The sequence below is a fragment of the Acromyrmex echinatior genome, chromosome 10 (genome assembly GCF_024713525.1).
Source record: "Acromyrmex echinatior isolate Ae372 chromosome 10, ASM2471352v2, whole genome shotgun sequence".
NCBI lineage: Eukaryota > Metazoa > Arthropoda > Insecta > Hymenoptera > Formicidae > Acromyrmex > Acromyrmex echinatior.
The window spans coordinates 7,726,963-7,747,180 of NC_141861.1; the positions used below are offsets into that span (position 1 = coordinate 7,726,963).

General features: G+C 39.0%; 2 protein-coding genes across 18 annotated transcripts in view; one reads left to right on the plus strand and one right to left on the minus strand.

The window, feature by feature from the left end:
• Lar (tyrosine-protein phosphatase Lar) overlaps nucleotides 1-20,218 on the plus strand; it is a 468,166-nt gene that overhangs the window by 346,603 nt on the left and 101,345 nt on the right. The window lies entirely within an intron of this gene.
• Nucleotides 1-20,218, minus strand: part of LOC147908252 (uncharacterized) — a 326,417-nt gene that overhangs the window by 216,488 nt on the left and 89,711 nt on the right. For 2 of the 7 annotated variants that reach the window (XM_087410670.1, XM_087410669.1), the window contains one exon: nucleotides 10,757-15,603. The exons of the other annotated variants lie outside the window; for them this stretch is intronic. In XM_087410670.1, the coding sequence (XP_087266796.1) occupies nucleotides 15,339-15,603 (265 nt within the window). In that variant the 3' untranslated portion in view covers nucleotides 10,757-15,338. Of the gene's footprint in view, nucleotides 1-10,756; nucleotides 15,604-20,218 lie in introns of those variants that run through there. 7 annotated transcript variants of the gene reach the window in all.

Sequence of the window (20,218 nt, forward strand, 5' to 3'; positions counted from 1 at the left end):
CAGAAAATGTATAGCAACACTGAACAAAAATCGACTGACTATTTGTTGAGATCCTTACGTTCGTAAATTTAAATCATGAACAGTTGAATCATGAAATATTAATGTATACGTGTACATAACTTTAAAAAATTGTTTTTAATTCAGTTCTTATTATTTCAAAGGATAATATTTGTAATTATAAATAATTTATGATATAATTTACAATATTATAATTTATAATAATTTATAATATTTGTGTTACGATAATTTATAATATTTTATTTTATATTTATATTTCTGATGTAATTTATAATAATTTGTAATATGATTTTTGTACACATAAAATACTGTTCTCCATTCTCTACTCTTGAGGATTTCGTCTTCTAACTCAATCCTTAATCTAAACCACTATAAAGTTCAGAGAATCTTGTCTGAAATAAATATAATCTATATAAGTATAATTTTTATTAAGTTACATATGTATACATACGGCATCTTATAACGTCTGCTTCGTACAAATCTACCAAGTATCGCGGTACAAAGATTCAAAAGATTCCTCCTTCGTTAGCCCCACTTTAGGAAGCGAAACTGTAGAAAAGGGCAGCGAGATAGACACGCAGAAGCGAAGGTATGTGGAAAAGTAAGCAATGTTCGCTTGCGCCATATGGGAAAACACAGAAGCGAGTTGAATGGGTATTCAAGCGAGTGGCGGCCGACTCTCGCAGCGGCAGCACGCGTTCTGAATGTTACACGACCAGAAGCACAATGGCGGAAGCCGCGCGGCTTCCTACAATACCATTGGAAACGGCCGCGCGATAAATTCCTACAACTTTTATCGAATAGGAGGAAGGCTAACAGACCGAGGGAGAGGGATATTGTGAAAGTTCTGTCCCGCGGTTGCGGCTGACTAGCCGTTGGAATTCATGTGTTCTCAATTTCACCCTGCCGTACAACCTTTAACGTCTGCGAAACTCCCTTCTCTTGTACCTCATACTGGCTCATACGTACTCTCAGCTTCGTTCATTTACATTATGTAACACCCTGAATTTTTGCCTAAACGACAATTTTTCCTCGTATTTCTCATTATGAGTTAATTACTCATTAAGTTGTATGAACATGCAATGTTCTTTCTTTTTTTTATCTGGAAAATAAAGTTGACCAACAGCAAATTTATTTATTTATTTTTTTGTAAGTATAACTTATTATTAATTATTGTTTGATGAAATAATGATATTTTGTATCTTCGGAAATTCCCTAGTGAATTTTTCTTTTTTATTTTTCATGAAAATTTGATTTAACGATCTTCGTTGTCGAATTAGTGAGATTATCAGTATCCTTAATTGAAGCATCTCTAATCGATGCACGAAATATCCAATTCAGATTGCCAGCTATCCCGACAGACGCGACAAATGATGAAGTGGTTAGGAGAACGGAGAGAAAAACTTTTACCAGTGGGGCATGAAAATCAATTGCGTGATCAGGTCCACTTATTTCCTCAGCAAGGAAACTTGCCGCACATCTTCCTTTTCCATTGAGGAAACTCGCAATCAAGAGGTTTCCTGTGGATCGAGAATGTGCGTGCAGACGAACTTCGATGCTAAAAAGCCGCCGAAATAAAACAAAACGAGAGGAAGGATACAGCGACGGAAATTGAGAAAGGCAAAAAAAAAGAGAAAAAGGGAATATAAAAAGGAGACATCGACCGATAAATAGCGAGGGATTGCTCGAGACGGCTAGACATCCAAATAAGCACAACCTAAAAGTAACGGAAAGCGGAAGTATCTCCGGAAAATCATTTGTAGCCCGCATCCTTGACTCACGCTCAAAGATGCGGGTAGTTCTCCGGCAATTATACTAATGGAAATCGGGATGTTAGCGAATGGTGGGAGGATATATTCTTTGACTATAGGTTGACCAAAACGGAATAGAAGAAAGCAAGGAAGAAGTACGTTAGCGAAGAAGGCGGAAGAGTCGGCGAAACTAGTCTAGCTGATGTATGTGTATATGTGTTGAGTAAAAAGTGAGCAACATTTGAGGAGGAAACCTTGCTGGATACTGAAAAGCGAGCGACGAGGGTAAGAGATGAAGGAACTGAAGATGGGAAAGCTCGGAAGGGTTGTACACTCCCTCGGTATGCTTGGCCGCACCAGTCGTTTCACTGCCAAAATAAGAGAGGCATTAATGAATGAGCCTGACTGAACGCGGGTTAGGATGAAAGTGGAAGGGTCTCTGTGCACACGAAAGAAAGGAGAGAATGTAAGATAAGGAGAAACGAGTTTTCAAAGAAACGCTAAGTGGGCTGGCGTTAAGCTGCTGAAAAAAATAACCGAAACTTCCGTTTCTTCCAGAGCGAAAAATGTACTTGCCATCTCTTTAATCTCTGTCAAACAATAATGAAACGAGTATGTTTGGATGGAATATTAAGTAATGAAAAATTTTTTTAAATTTGATACAAAGATAAAACAATGTCACATAATTTTCGAACGCATACGTGAGTTATTGTATATCGCTTTACTGTTTGCTAATGTTTTTTGTTCTACTCAAACTAAAAATTAAATAAGATCATTATCTATGAAAAACATTTCAAATTCGAAAATATATGTAAATTACATAATCCGCGTGTAATTTAAAACTTATTTAATGCAGTATTAAATCAATTTTAGTTAAAGAAGTGAAATTAAATATTTAAAAATATGTAAAAGAATAGCTTTTAATGAAATTTTTATCAAAGAAAAATCGATTTTAAATTAATTATGATAAGTTGTATATTTAATTTTCAAATCATAATACGGAGCAGAATTATCGATAAAAGTAGCGACATTTTGGAATCAAAACGGTATTACGTCGGAAATGGCACAGCTCGCAGCTCGCAGCTCGTAGCGACGGCGAGAGATACCTAGTTGACGGAGTAAATCGAATATGACGTTTAACGACAGGTTAAACCATTAGACGAGGTTACGATCGATCGGATAATACGAAACGTCTGCGAATTTGATCGCCTGTATCCGTGCCAAATTTCTGTAATCGGCGCAAATGATTACACTGCGCTTTATACGATACTCGAGGTCACCCCTCTCTCATTGTTGCGCCCATAACGTCCCAATACTAGCCGCAATTGGAGTAAATATTTGAGCACTAATTGAACTATTCGGACCGCATATACCCTGTAGTTTCCCGGCTAAACAGTTACACTCGATTGTGGTAAATCATAATGGAAATGTCGTTATACTGTGCAGGACTGTATTGCGTTTTCCTGCCACTTGCATCGTTCGACTAAATATTTATGTAATAAATTATATAAACAGCATAATGTCGTTCTTCCTCCTTCATTAATTATTATTATATCGATAGAATGTCACTTGCATCACGACATTATTTCTTGGACGCAACGAGATGGTCCCGTTAAGCATTTACGTACTTCGATTTGATCGATCCATGACGCTGTAATTAGACGTTCATTAATGACATTCTTGAATAAATTAAACAAATGGAAAGCTATGTTTTATCTGAACTAATGCCTTATTTTGATGCTATTGATATTTATGCTGATCAATATTTAAATTTAAGCCGCACAGCGACAATATCGTCTCTTTTGGAATAGTCGTATTATAAGTGGAAATTAAACCAATAAGAATAATAGAAAGAATTTTATTTTTAATCGAAACGGATCTTGGTTAATAACCTTAATAATATTTATATGCAAATTTGAAAATACATTTTTCAGTTCTATAAACTGCGCACCGATATAGACTTGAAACGTAATTATAAACTGAAGGAAATAACATCAAATTTTTGTGAAAAACGTTAACCGTTAATTTAATGATGATGCTAATTAACATTTGAAAAACTGCAAAAAACTTATTGCGAAAAAAATATACGTATACACCTATATACAAGATCATAATATTTTAATATTAAAAAAATTTTTTCTGAGTTGAATAAATAGACCCTCATATACTTAATATTTATACCATTAATACGCAGACATTAAAATGACATGACGAATTAAATTAAACGCGAATAATATTCATCATTGGAGATCATGACCAATGTCTCCGCCGTCGTTCAACCTAAATGGAGATGAAGCACGCTTCCGGCATGCTCGGATCAACCTCTGTACGAGCTAACGCACACCGATCCTATACAAATCCTTCACGCGTGTATGCGTACGCGCTAATGAGCCGGAACACCTAGCTGGTACAGCTACAACGTTGGCTTTCACGTGTTTGTGCGTTAGTTCGGTCTACGGGGATATACCGCAACAGCGGCTTGCCGTAGTCCCTGTATATCTCGATCGGGCGTGTAAACCGTGCGCAATAATGACTGACTGACCCACATGTACAGACCTTTAAACTCAGAGTACCAAGTAGATGAACGAATAGATCATGAAAGTTAAACATGCACTAAATACCAGGGGAAACTACTTCCTGTACAAACTTTAACGTATTAATTTTTTGTTAAATGTCAGTGAATTACACTGCAAGTAGTTTTTCATGAATTAATCTACAAAGTATATGCGTATATGTTTTTGTAGGAGTTTCCGCAAAACTGTCGACGCAAAACAAAGAGCGTGCGATATATGAGACGCATATCTAGGTCCTACTTTACTTCGTTGTTATACCACAGAAAACTAAATTGTTCTCGAGATCGTCGTTATTTTCAACTAGAGAGAGAAAAGTTTTGTAGGTCTAAAGCACGAGAGATATTTGTCTTCTACTGCAGAGTTGAAACTGAAGTTTATAAACAGTTATACAACAGATATATGTAGTAGTTCAGATCAAAACATGACCTGAAGAATGTCAATGACTTTTAGTTATTCTCAAAACTTGTCTGAATATTTAAGATTGTCTTATCTTTGTTTCAATTGTTGTTTTGTACATCCGAAAAAAACCGTTAAGTATTTGAAACTCGTGTAATTATTATATAATGTATAATATTGTTTGATGCCAATCTCCAGAGCCAATCTACTATTATCTTTTTTTTTTATGCTTCCGATATAAAGAAACGAAAACTTCTTGATTGACCTGTCGATAAGGCAAAAATCTTTACGAAGCTTCTCGAGGGACCAGATGAATAATATCCTTGCGGTCATAGGGAAGACCCGCGAAGTGCCCTGGAGGCATTAATTATCCGAGAACCGTGCGAAAAAGTTGGCCGAAGGAGCCAATCAAACCGTCCGGTTTCCTTCACCTTGATTTTAACGAAGAAGCGCGTGGCGCGGAAGCGCCCGAGCGGAAGAATCACATTACCGAGCGTCAATTAACGGGCGCCGTTTCGCGCGGTACCCGCGATTAATTAGAAGCTTCCGGGTGAGCTGGCAACGGCTGCTAGCTGGAGGCTCGCTGTCGCCACCAGACAGGCCATACGAATACGAAGCGAGATGGGGATGGATACGAATGAAGGAGCGAGACAGAAACCTCGGAAGACAGGGTGCCGCCGATAGAGCACCGTTCCGCACTTCCGTGAAAGTCGTGGAACTCGCGCACGGTAGATTAACCGTTAATTGGTTAAGCATCCGGAGTGGTGTCCGTAAGGAGAGTACGAGAGGGTAGATACGCCAGTCTCCATCTCGGGAGCGCGGAGTTTGATTTCCGCCGGAACGCACGTCCCTGTCACGTTCACTGCCGCGGATATAACTACGCGATTGTCCGGATTCGCTTTGAAATTACTAATTAAAAGATCACAACGACCTTCCTCTTATTCGTTTTTCATTGACGCGGCATTTCACTTTTACGTTTTTTTTTTTTTTACTCGATAATGGTTAGTGATATAAAGCGATTATATTTTCTACAGCAAAAAGAATACGGCATACAAACAAAATAAAAATATCTGAATTTTTTAACCAGTGACTAAAACATATGGATTTTGATGAGAGATTCTAGGACATTTTTTTAATTTTTAAATAGTTTAGAATTATTTTACGGTTTTCTTATAATCTTATTTTTCGCAGTTTTGTTGTATTCCTGTAAGCTACATAACTGTAGTATTATATTTATACTAAGTTTAAGTGTTGCAATTTTTTATATAGTTAAAAATTTTGAAAATTCTAAAATTAATAACAAGTTTTAATAGATTTTAAGGATCCATATCTTTAGCTTAAAAAATGTATTTCTGTTAATACATGGAAAGAACGATTTTATTGAAGTATCTAAATAAAAATTTAGTTAGATACAGATCTGAAAATATAGTTACGAGTATACTAAACCATCAAAATAATTATGTAAAACGCCCAACATAATGGCAATGTTCTAAAAAATTTTAACATTTTAATACCAACATCAGGATTTAATTAATTTATTTTAATGATCTCATGCTCATAAAATTATATTTTCAGATCTGTGACTATCTAAATTTTTAGATACTTTAACAAAATCTTTTGAATTATTTAATGAGAAGTTTCAATATTCATTTTGCACGGTAAAATCTGACAATATTTACACACTCAAGATTCATAGGCAATTCCCGATTCCTCGATCAGACAATCACGTTTTAATGTTCGACACGCTTAATGCACAATCGGAATTATTAAGTTTAGTAATGAGGCGTATCGATAATCGTTGCCAAAACACAGACCTGATGGTAGGCGTCGAACGATTATCTGGTTATGTGCAGCAAGTGCGGGCAATCCGAAAACACCGGTCATTAATAATTCCCTCTGTACTCGGTAAACACAGTACAAAGCTGAAAGTAATTCGCTGCGGCAGCGAACTGCCCCGACCTGGCTGATATTAAGCGCGGCAAATGCATACTCTGCTGCTGGGAATTTCCAACAGCGATGTTAAACTTACATCCCGCCCGCTGTAATCGATCGTACTGTTGACGAACGGTGAAAGGTACTCGTTAAGTGTACCTCGACAGATTGTTCGTACGGGATTACATTTTCGACGCGCAAACTCAGCACTAAACGTGCCTGCCTATATTAATATTAAAACAGCCACTGCTTTTTTAGGATACAACATTCTATTTGATACGATCAAGGAACTTATTTTAGTATGTGTAACCTTTTTGTGGTCTTTATTTTTTGCAATACAATCTCCTTTCTTTAGAATATGAATTTTTCATATTTCGAAAATTAATTCTTTAGTTTATAAAGGATCCAGCGTTAGAAATAGAAAGAATTACATAGAAAATATAACGATGAAATGAATCAATCACATATAATGTAGCTTGCAATGTAATGAATAAAAGATGTCATGAGTTAGTTTTCACATAGATATGATGTAACTCATAATAGTCAAAAGATGTCATAGTCAAGACTTTATTAGATAGTTTTTAAGCTTAGTGTAAAATATCAAAAACTATTCTTTATTGAGTTTTACATCTGACAGTTTTTTTTTCAACACATTATAGGCTACATCATATATGAAAACTAACTTATTTTACCGGAATTCAATTTACCTGCTCATAATTAGTAGACTTTTTTAATTATCACGCGATAAATGTGTCAAAACTATATATATTTGCACAAAGTATTTATTGTAGAGTATGTGTCTTCTTTTCAAAATCTTGTCTATGCATCATTTTTCCCGAAATTTGTTTCTTCAAAAAGAACCAAACTATTTCGCTAGTACCGGAAATGGAACAAAGAAGCGTCTATAGAGAAGATGTCTCGTTTATCAGGGGTTTATCGGTCTGGTGGTAGGACCCTCTCAAAAAGACGCAGCTTTTTCTAAGGTGTAGGTAAGCCAGTAAGCCGCCGCTTACAGGTGTCTGAATTTTCCTCCTCCCCGAAACCGGCGCGGAACGGCGCGTATCCGCGTATAGACGGCGAAGCGAGCTTTCTTATATTTTATGCAGCAGTTTATAGAGATATATCGGGCGTCTAGCGCGACGGCATAAGTCAAAACCTACTTTACCTAATGGCCTCCTGGCGACCTCCCCGTCCCGTTATCCCCGTTTCCTCCTGTTTTCCACTACTCCCCAGTAGCAGCCACTGCGATGCCGTTCCCCTAAAGTAAAGGCCACTCGTAGTAACTCCCGTGGCTGTAGCCGCTTCTTCAGCTTACGAGGACTCTTCCTCGTGTATTCTGCATCAAAATTGCATTTCCAATTGCAACTTCCTAGGCTGCTGCCAGTCGGATGCGTTCTCTTCTTTCCCCTTTCTCTCTTTCTCCTTCTCTTTTCTTTCTCTTTTTCGCTCACTCTTCTTTTAACCTCCACCCTCACTCTCTATTGTCCTTTCGTCTATTTTCCGACATCTATTTTACATATGTTTCCGAACGTACTCACGTGGCCGTACGGGTATCTCGTCGTGTATAGATATCCCATCGTGTTTGCGGCTCCATTCTCGAGCTTGGCGTACCTCGTCCATCGATAATTCTCGTCTCAGGAGTCTTATCGATTCTTCGATACGCAAATCCGAAGCGATGGCCGCACTAAATTTACTCTTAAAATTTATTCTTAACCAAAAATCCTGGCAATCCCAGGAATACACGGTGCATTCTACCAATCTCGATAAACAGTCGACTTAACTTCGTGAAAATAACGTATACAATATCTACTGCGAATACCACTATTATACTGCGAAAAGTTTTAATATTCTAATAACTAGTTGAGGTATTTTATATGATTCTTTTGGTGTTTTAAGAAAGTTATTTTTAAATCTCTATTTATATATAAAACTAAATTTTCAGATACCTTATGGCAAAACCGTTTTTTCGTATGACGTACATTGAGAGAAATGTTTTGTACGAGTCATGTGTGACTTACAAAAACTTTTCCACTTTTTAATTAAAAAATTTTGTTGTTCTAATCATAGTTTGGTCTAACCAGATTTTGATGAAAAGAATCAAATTTTTTAAATAAAAAGTAAGGAAGTTTTGGTAACGTCGTATCATACATATACAAAATGTTAAATCATTTCTCTCAATGTATGTGAAAAATTAATTGCTTTGGATCTGTCAAAATAGTTAAGAGCATTGAATTAACAATTATTTCCCACTTTTCCAATCTTTCTTAATCACGAGCAGACTCACGTGAAGACACATGTGACCCTTTACCAAAACCGTAATCGCGAAATTATGTAAGACAACGTAATGGTGGTACGATATTTCGCGAAAGAGCATCCATGAAAGTGTTCCTAACTCGCTCACGTATCGTCTTGTTTAATAATTATTACCATGTATCTTCCCTAGCGATTCTATCTCTATTTGCTCCATTTCTCGCATCGTCACGTGAACATTTATATGAGTAACGATTCCTAGTCCTTTCAATGCTCGATGTATATTAGATTTCTAGTTTCTATACACATTCGCGAATATTTCCTCGCACATCTTACGTGAAAACGCACGTATAGGGATACGTCACGAATCCATCACGCGTATTCGCATGCAGCGTGCAACGTGCATCGACTTTCCATCGAGGTTCCTCAAGCCGAAACACGTAGGATCGAAAAACTATATCTTTCGCCGGCATATTATCTCCCGTATCCATGCACCGTTACTATGCAAATTGCTGAATGGTTTTTCAAACGCGGATATCGGCAGATTCTCCGGGAGAATTCTTATCATTAACGTTAGCTAGAATGCCCAGAGGTATAGAAACGATTCGCAGAACAAGTTTCCAACTTTCATTAAAGCGGGATAAAGTACGTCCTAACAGAATTCCGATTTTTTGAGAAGTTATTGCGTTTAAAATATGTGTGAGTTCTTATACCACTGTATCATCATTTGCCAACTGATAATTTTATCATTTATAGTTACAGTCTAAAGGTTTGTCTCCACCATTTTCATTACTTTCAGAAACATATTATTAAAGGAAATAATGTTATATAATTACATAAATGACGATATTAAGACTTTCAAAAGAAATACATACAAGAGATGAACTTGGTTTTATCTGCTACTAAAGAAGCTGAAACATGGTATTTTAGTAAACGCTCGTTATTATTTTTAAATTTAATGTCAATTTAAAGTAACCTTTTTTCACTGAACAATACGATTATGGAGCAGCTTGTTAAAAATTTAGAAAATTATTAAAAATGCTGGTTTATATATAACAAAGTTTATTCTTTGTCAAAGTCTGTTTTTACATTATTGTTAAACTCTTGCGTATTTTAAAATCTTTCCTAACGCTCAAAGCCAATTTCAGATTTTACATTATCTATTAAAACGTCAAGAAAAATAGTCATTAAAAATGCAGCAAAAACGTATTCATCGTTTTTTCGTTTCTGGAGCAAGATGGTTTCGTACACAGAAAAAACGATTTTGTTATATTTATATTTTATTATAGTTATATTTTCAGATCTGTATATTGTAAGAAATAAAATACTAAATTTAAGTTAAAGACGTAAGTCGGATTTTCCGAGACATGTAAAAATATTAAAATTAACCAAAAAAATGTTAATTTTAACATTCAGGCATGTCTCAGAAAGTCTTTAAATTAAATTTAGCGTTTTATATTTTACAGTATATTCAGTGTATTCACCTTAATTTTTAGGTATTTCAGAAAAATCAGTCTTTCCATGTACATTCTTTAAGGGGAGCTTAATGACTGACTGTTTAATAGTACGACGTTCCTACCGCGTAGGTTTTCATCGCCGATGTTGCGCAGTGAGACCCCATTTATTCCCCGGTGACCGAGCGAGACAAACAGAATTCGCGTGCTATCTCGATGTCACGTTCGCGATGTAGTTTTTTCGACATAACGCGGAAGCGTAGCTGCGGCACGGCGGATACGGGTGAACGTGTGGGAGTGTTGGGGAGTGTTGGGTGTGCACACATGTACGCGTGTAGAGAAACGAGGAACGTACAACGGAACACAGCCGCCTAGCGCCGGACAGGCGTATACATTTACATACGCGAATACGCGAAAAGAGAAAACACGCGAAAATGCGGGTGAGAGAGAAAGAGGAAGAAAGAGAACGAGAAAGAGAGACGGGTCGGGATGACATGCCGCCGACTCTGCTAAACAACATGACCCGTGAAATCAAACAGAGCCCAGGTAACGCACGTGCGTACGTAAACGCGCTGTGTGCGTATCCGCCTGCCGTGGCATAATTGCACCGCCGCGATTAATAATTAGACGCGAGGATCGGATTCGATGTCGTCTCCGCTTCCCACCGTACCGTAAGCGTGATGATTCGATTTATCGCTTCGCAACCCGGCAACCCTCGTACACCGGATATCGACTCCGTCGTCGATTCCCCAGATTCCTAAGCAAACTAATTATTGCCGAGCAAACTCGCGACGCAGCCTGGAAATGCGAGCGAGCGAGTGAATGAGACTCTCGCGATTTTCAACCGAATCGGTACCGAATCGGGAAAATCGATCGCGAAATATTTACGGAACACTAAATGAGTTTTTATTCGTTTGTCGCTCTCCGATGCAAATCCCGCGGCGGAGTAAATTGAAAGCGGCTGGCAAGGAATGGCAAATTATATTTGCTTTGTCGCGCATATTTCCGCGCGCATGGAATTTTCATAAATTTATTATTGCTTTCCGCGTTGGTCCGCGTGGATTTTTTCGCGGAGAGTTACTATCTGCCGTTGTTGCACGGCATCTCCCCGCTGCGAAATATATGATAGGATTTTTCAAAAATTCAGCACCGAGAATTGCCGTAGTGAAGAAGATCGTTATTACTCGAGGTAAGGGATGGACGACGGGAAATAAGGGCGCACACAGACACCGCACCGTCTCGACGCGGCGCGGCGCGAAATGGTCCGTAAGCGCGGCCCGTATCGTCAAATTTAACCGCGCTCTGCACAGCACAGAGGTTAACCGATTTAGCCCCGAATAATTCACTAATCTGGTTAGCCGCGCTGGATGAAAATTACAGATAGCTCCGGAGTTGCGCATTAGTCCGTCTGATTAGCGGCCTCGCGCACGTCCGTGCCTGCCTGTCCGCTCGGAGCACCTTAACTTGATTTAACGATACGGCGCAGTATCCAAACGCGCTGACGAAGCCCACGATTCGTGGGATTAACTTCCTCGAGCGCGCTTCCGCATGCCGTATCCGGCATTAAGCGTGAAGGGCCGAGCGATTTTTATCGCCGAGAAGACTCATCCAGCCGCTGTCGACGTCTTTTCATACATCTAAAAATGTTCAAGACTTGGAAAAAAATCTCATTTGCTAAAATATGGAAAGAACGGCAGAGCCTTCAGAATAATTCACAGGATTAATAGAATATTTACGCACTGCATCTGCCAGTTATAATTTAACTTTTATGTACAGGGTGGTAAGAAAGTTTAGCTACAGTTTTGTGTTTATTAAATCATATTTATAATAAATCTAAACTTTTAATTATATCTTATTAAATTCCAAAAATAATTATTAACATTAAAAATAACTATTTTTAACTTTAATACAAGCTTTAAGATGCTTCGGGAGCACATTAACGATAGTCGCATTTTTCCACGGATATAATCTTTCATCAATAGAGCGATCTTTAGTTTATCAATTGATAACAATTTTTTGGTGCAGAGTCTTTTTGGTATTTAATAAGGTATAATATTCTAGAGTTTGTTTTTTTAATTGTATGTTATTATCTAGGTAACAAGCTGATGTTATTTTGATGTAAAAAGAAGTCTTTAATGTCATTTTGACATCACAATAACGATAAATATATCAGCTTGTTATCTAGGTAATGATTTGATAAACACTTTTTGTTACATAAACATATTTTCACCCTGCCTAAACATATACCTATATGTATAATAATATAACAAATCTTTAAATAATATAACATATCTGATATATCTGTATCTAAATTTAAAAATAGCAACAGTTTAAATCAATAGTCTTCCTAATTTCGAAGAAGAATTAGATTTAAATTGTAATCTAATCAATTGTATAAGATTACAGATATTCATCTCGTATGGCAAAACAAGTTTCTCTTCCAAGAGAACAGAAGTGCCTAAGGCGTTTAGAGATCTTGAAATGCCATCTCACGAAAAATTCGTACCACCGTACGAGATCCTGGAGTTGTCTCGGATTAACCTTGAGGGCTTGTTCTACCTCGAACCACCTCTTTCGGTGTCCCAATTTTCCCGGTGAGCGACGAGACGAGCTCGAGTAAGTACGTGTCGTCCTCGGTACCGACTTCCAACGGTATACGAAGTTCCCGACAAAGGTGTCGCGTTTCAATTTTGATAAACTCCCCGGTACGCGTCCCTAGAGGGCGTCGAGACGCTTCGAAATTTCATGAAACGAGAATCTCGTTTCTCCGCTTGGCTGTCTCCCGCGTGCGCCTTGCGCGTCAGCCTGCGTTGAGTACCTTTTTGCGAGAGGTCGATTTCCAGAATGGAAACGTCATTGTCCATCCCACAGGCGAGAGAGTTACCGAGGGAAATAACAAGGAGAGGGTGAAGCTTACCATGAAAAATTCGGTAAACGATGTTCCTCCTTTTCCTTATGTCCATTGGACGAAAATATATGAGAAAGGTGGAATTGAGCTAATTGATACATTTTTTTAATTAAAAATCTTTAAAAATATTTATTTTAAATCACGAAAGAGGGGAATAATTTAATCTTCTTTATTTATCGGATTTATTGACAATTTAATCGGAATGTAAAACGCGACAGTTTCGACAATTGAGATGAAGACTGCTTCCATTTTTCATTCTTCGCGACGAGCATACGCTTCCGCGCGGAAAATCTTCGTCACCCTTGAGACGGAAAAGCAGTCGATTCTAGTCAAGAAAAATGATAAAAGATACCAAGTTCGCGCTCCGGGAAAAAATTCCAACTTAGCCTTTCGTTAGGGTCTTTCGACGCAGCGTGTGCAAGATTTTTCTGGATTTCCCATCGACTTAACTGTAGACCTCCCTCCTACCTCCCTACGGTTTGAGGAATGTCTCGCGAATGGTTGGCAGTTAGTTCCTTCACGAGCACAATACCGTGAGCCGCTCGAGCAGCTTTTTGCTTCGACGAAGTCAAACTCGAGGACGGAAAATCGTCGATGCCATTGTTACATCGCATGGGCAATGGGGCGAGTCGATTCCAAGTTGTTCCGCCCTTGTGCACCATCCGACACCGTACCACGACTCTTGACTTTCCGCTTTCGCGTTTTCCGCTTCGCCATTTGTCCACGCCGCCTGTTATTTCTTCCTGCTGCTATCTGAACACGCTTCATATCCGGACAATACCTGCGCCGTGTTCCTTTTTCGACGGCAGCACAACAACGACGGAGACGGAAACGGCAATCGACGGTGGCGAAGTATCCCACCACCTCCGGATTCTATACGTCGACGTGATCTCACGAGGTGGGAAAGGGAGGATGCGGAAAAAGCGTGGCCGAGATGGTCGTGTCGTGTGCGAGCTGATCGATGGAGCATGAAACCACCGATAACACGTCCCTGGTTCCCGCGTGTCGTACAGGCGATATCTCGATTAGCAGCGTTAGTCTTGAATTGCCAGTCACATCGCCGACCTATCCATCGGGGACAATGAAACACAGGAGTATCGGAATATCGATCGAAAGGAACAAAGCCGCAGGAAGGAAAACTGGCGGATTTAATCTCGTTTTTATCATTAACATCTCTCAACCTCTTTCTCAAGAATAAAACGTATCAGATACTAAGACTACTTGTCTCTTTGAATTTAAATGTCTGATAACGAAAAGGATAGACATTTGCATGTGAAAAGGAGTTCTAAATTTTGATTCATATCTCCATAATTCCATAATTTGCGTGCGAATACTCGAAATATGACTTTAATTGCGAATTGAAACTGAAAATTATATGCTGATATTAAAACGGCTCGCTATTTTATACCGGCAAAAAATATTTTATTTTACCTTTTACTTCGCCATTTTACTACTCATGGCCTCACTCGAAAATACATGTAACGTCAGTTTTGACATTATTCACTGCTCTGACATTGTTCTGCCATTTTTCAACACTCGAATTTAGATTCGTCTCGTAGCACTGTTTTCGAAGAGCGTAACAGAATTATTTATAACGAGAATATGTATTCTCTAATGCAAAATATATTTTCTCTGCTGCGTCGCAATGGCGAAGCAGCGTTACTACGACGGAATTAACGATCATTATCAAGCGCCGCTGCTTTTTCTTTTTTTTTTTTTTTTTTATTTTATTTTATTTTATTTTTTTATCCGCCGCGCGTTTCGGATGCAGGTGAAACACGCTCGCTCCACGTGACGCGTGCACGTTGCACTACATTCCCGGAAACGTCTCGCCATTCATATCCCTAAGTCAGCGTCGTCCGCTAGAAGCGGAGATGAAGAAACAACCGCGAAGATAGAAATATATGCGCCACGTAGCTCAGGACGACGAGCGAATGCGCGAGAAAGCGAGCTAACAAGTCGCGCACACGATTCCGGAAATACACGGCGTTGTCGCCGACATTCTCGCGCACGCGTTTGCAACGAGAAAGAAACTACGTGCCGGAACTTCAGAATTTTATGTATGGCATTTCGTCGCCGAAGTATGCCGACTTGCCGCGTACCCGCCGTGGAAGAATAGCTCCGTCGTCTCCTTGCGAACTTTCTGTTCTACCGCCTTGGTAGAGTACCGCGGCTCGCCGTCTTCTTGTCGCCGGATCGCACCCACTTTTTCTTCCGTAAGAAAGTCTCCGGGAAAACTCCACTGAATATTTTCCTCGCCTAGATGTCCGATCATCGTCGCGACCGCCACGTTCCCGTTAATACCACGGGAAAGTTTCACGCTGAAAACGATTTGCGACGCTTTCTTATATTATTCTTATATTGCACTAATACGCTGAAAGAAAAGATTGGTTGCTGCAGCAAATTAGATGGTTAAATATGGCGTAGCATTTTTAATTGGCTGTAGCAACCAATTTTTGGTTGCGTTAACTGATTGACATCCTATACTGATATTGCAAATAGGCTAACACAACCAACAATTGGCTGCAGCACAACCAAAAATTGACTGTTGCATCCAATTAAAAATGCTATGCCATATTTAACCATCTAATTTGCTGCAGCAATCAATCTTTTCTTTCAGTGTACCGTATCGATAATTCTGACGAAGTGTAAACGCGAATAGCATTTCGTATATATTTTTTCAATAAATAGTATTTTATTATTAGTAATTATCGTATTTTTACTTTTTCAATTTTGAATTCTGCTACTTCAATTAATCTTTTTATGTGTGAATTTCTATACTATTTTTATTTCTATTTTATTTGTAACTATTTAAATAACTTTGTAATCCATATAATCCTAAGAATATCCCCTTAAGAATTCTCTTATTAATTCTTACTAATATTAATTATAATCGAATCTATTAAATTAATTATTCTACTTCGTACTATATCTATCCGTTTAATTGTTAATATGATTACAAAACATCTCCTTTTATCACTTTTAGAACCATCAGACATTTATACGAATAATGTTATATTAAATATTATTATTTTTACACAAATTTTATTATTTACTCTAGAAATTTCAGTTTCGCACTGAAAGAAAAGATTAGCTGAATATGCCACAGCATTTTTAATTGGCTGCAGCAGTCAATTTTTACGTCAGTCTATCGAAATCGTATATTAACATTGCGGATAGGCTACCGTAACCAAAAATTGACTGCTGCGACCAAATATTGGCTGCTGCAACCAATTAAAAATGCTATGCCATATTTTATCATCTAATTTGCTGCAGCAACCAATCTTTTCTTTCAATGCATTAATCCAAACTTATGTTCGCGAACAAATTTCCATTAAAATTGAGATATTAAAAAACTGGGTCAGTTATAAAGAAGCTACGCTTCGCGAGTTATCTCCATGTCGAGATCCATTTATTAAGCCTTGTGTTCACGGTGCTAGAAATCGGTCCAAAATCCCGGAGAAAGAATTAACCAATTTCATCATGTAATCGAATTATTCAAAGAGATTGTTTATTAAGATTTGTCAATTCTTTCTCTGACCGAGATCTCAAAGCTATTTCTAGCATTGTGGACACAAGACTTTAGAACGCCAATATTTCATGAACATTGCAGTTCACTTTATCAGAAAGCGAGGCAGCCTGATACGTGGATCAATTATATTCTATGATATTGAGAGTTATTTATTGTTTACGTATATTTTGGGACATATGATTGAGAAAACATTTATTGTATTTGTTATTTTCTTCGTTATTTGCGCGAAATTCTTCATTCGTTGAATAACTGGGTCCACTCTTTTATAAATGAACGCTGCAGCCAAATTCAAACTAGACTGGTTTGTATTATAAACAATTGACGAACGCGATGAGATATTGTGCTTAACGATCATGGATTAAACACGTCGTGACCTCAAAAAAAAAAATGGCGCGAGTCAGTCTTCCACGGTTGAGGTATAATATTACGGTGCGCCGGTGTATGCAAATTTTATTGTTTCCCCGACCGAAATTAGTTCGCGGCTATATGAACTCATATATTCCGAAAACTCGTTTTAAATTTTTGAGATTGTTCGTAAAAAATTCCATCCGCGGTTAGTCATAAAAATGTACGACGTTGCGTGGAAACGCGCTTTAATGACACCGATGCTCTGTTTAACTTTTTACTGTATTAATTTCACAAAAAAATAAAAAAGGAAAAAGGAAAGAAGCGGATAGAAAAAGGATCAGTCGTTACGCTCGGTTTGCTCTCGCGCGGTCGATTTTGTAGATCTCGATTCAAAATGTACGCGCGCGTAATCGCAGCGCCTCCCCGTCGCCGACGGTTTGTTGTCGCCGACACTGACGGTGACGAGGTGGAACGTCCATGGTCGGTGTTACCGTTTTGTATGTACGGAAGCTTCCGCAACGAAGCCGACGGTAGCGTAAAAAGATTAGCCGTGCACGCGAGTTTGTAATGCTCTCACGAAAATCCAATTACCTCCGCGTCCTAGAATTGTACGAGCAGGTGCGGCGTAATTGTCGAACTGGTTGTACATTTACTGCCTTTGCCCGGTAATTCGATTATTTATTCGCGCAGAACTTTATTTTACATCTATCTCTCCGTCTCGCTCTTCATGCGCCCTCCTTTTCTCTCTTTCTGTTTCGAATGGTCATAAAAACTGACCGAAAGAGCGTGGAGGAGAGGGGAGAGATAAAGATTTCGCGATGGGGAAATATTGTTTCCAGATACGTTTTAAAAAGGAACACACACCGGAAGGAAACTCCTTCCTCTTTCCCCAGTAGCAAGAGTAGCAAGAGTTGCGATTTCCTTTCCCATTCTGCCGGAATAACGTCGACTAACGGAATCGAGACTTCATGAGGCTCTACAGCATTTGAGAAGGAAACGGAAATTCAATTGTTCATAACGATTGCGAACGGAGAACGGCATGGCGACCCGCGACGTCCGAAAGAGGATCATGGAAAACTGATTTTTTTCCAGTTCCGTTCAGTCCATTCCTTCTCATGTCCGCCTCCTTCCTTTTCTTTTCTCTATTTTCGGCCAACGAGCGCAGAAATAGCGGTATTATTGGCTTATACGTCTCGCCGCCAAGACAATACACTCGCAGCCATACATTCCTACGAAAGGAGCTGATACCGGCTCTTTCGATACTACTACGTGACTGAATCGCATCTCTGCCCCGCGGAGAAATCGGAATTATATCATAATTCAGTTTCAACGCTGGAGAAAGCCTTGATATTATTTTCGATATCTTGACTCGCGCGTATAAATAGAAACGACACCGGATGTCGCTGAGTCGATCGAGGGCGAGGATGTTTTCGACCGAAGCTTTTCCGACTTCATCTGATTCGCCTGCCTTTGCCCCTCCACATTTCCTCGTTTATCATCCAACCATATCGGTATCTTCCGGTTCACAGTTCACGGATTTTCCCTCGATCCTTTCCCACCCACGGCTTACTCAGAAGGACTCTTAACATCCGCTGAGTCAAGTCGAGAAATAAGTAAAGAAACTTCTTGCTGTCTCTCTTTCTATGTCTTCTTAGGGATTCGGCCCGAAGGGCGACCGATCATGGTGCGGTTCACGAGAATACAAGTCTGGTAAGGTTGAGAAAAGGAGGAGGAGGAGGAAGAGGTGGAGGGCATGATTTATCGTGGCTGCGAACTAAGATGTATCGCGGAAATACGAGCCGAATCGGATAATCACAGCAGCGGATGGTATATAGAGGCTTGACCTCGTGAAGAAAACGAAGACGAAGCTCGAGGACGAAACGATGAAACAAAAATCGACATGTCTTTTTCTTCGGCTCGATCTTTCTCACTCCGTGCGAAACGGTACGCCATTCAATAACGCCACCGATATTGAGTGACGGATGAATTATTAAAATAGGGCGGGTACGTCGCACGCAGAATGCGAAATGAAGCCCGATGAAATTTTCCTCTGGCCGTCGATTTTCGGCGATTTAAATTATACAAAATACGGTGTAATTCAATTACCCCGCGGGCAGCGGCGCATTATAATGCAATCAAAGGGTGAAGAGTTCTGGGCATACCAATTTCGTCCGCGCCCATATATATCTTTAATCAATTATTCCGCGATATTACAGCTCATTATTAATTTGTGTTGTTTCAAACACGCTGCTGTATGGCGTTATTTGGAAATTTCATCGATCCCGTTCGGAAAACATGGATGCGGAACGAAATTCGTAGAAATTAATTTCACGATCAAGCGATTCGTTCGTGATTTTTATGATTCTCGCATGTTATTATACAAATTGAAAATAGAAAAGTTACAGGAATTAGTTACCGTTAGTACCGTTTATTTAATATGCTTATGATTAATTTAACGCGACATTATATCCTTTTAAAATTGTACTTTAAGCTTTTAATTTGAGAAAAGACACGTTTATTCTATATATACAGTTAATCGATTTGGTTGGCGAAATCAAGAGTCATTATTCATCGTACCGATATGAAAGAACCAAGGAACTATCTGGAGACATTTCTTAAGACGAAGGGGCGGAGTTAAGCTGACGGAAAATCCGGAAAAATCCCTCGGTGCGAAGTGTCGAAACCCTAACGAAACGATGGGTGGAGAATTTTCCTCGGTAAGCTCGGGCGTCCTTTATCATTTTCCTCGTGTCGAGCCAGCTTTTCCTTCAGCGAAGGACTACAAGGGGCTTAAATGTCTCCCGCCATCGTACGAGATCGACGGAGTAATAGAGCAAAGCGGTCTGGATATACCTCGTGAGGTTAATGTTTACGTCACGTCGCGACTAAATGAGAGGAGGAGAAAAGTCTGCGATTACATGTCGACGTGGAATCATAATAACCGGATGCTTATTCGTCGTGCATCGATCGCACGAGTGTTAGATCGGGTCCTCCCGGCAGCTTCAGCTGTGCGTCGCGCCGTCAATATTTGCCGACGTCGCGTTATAATTTCGAAT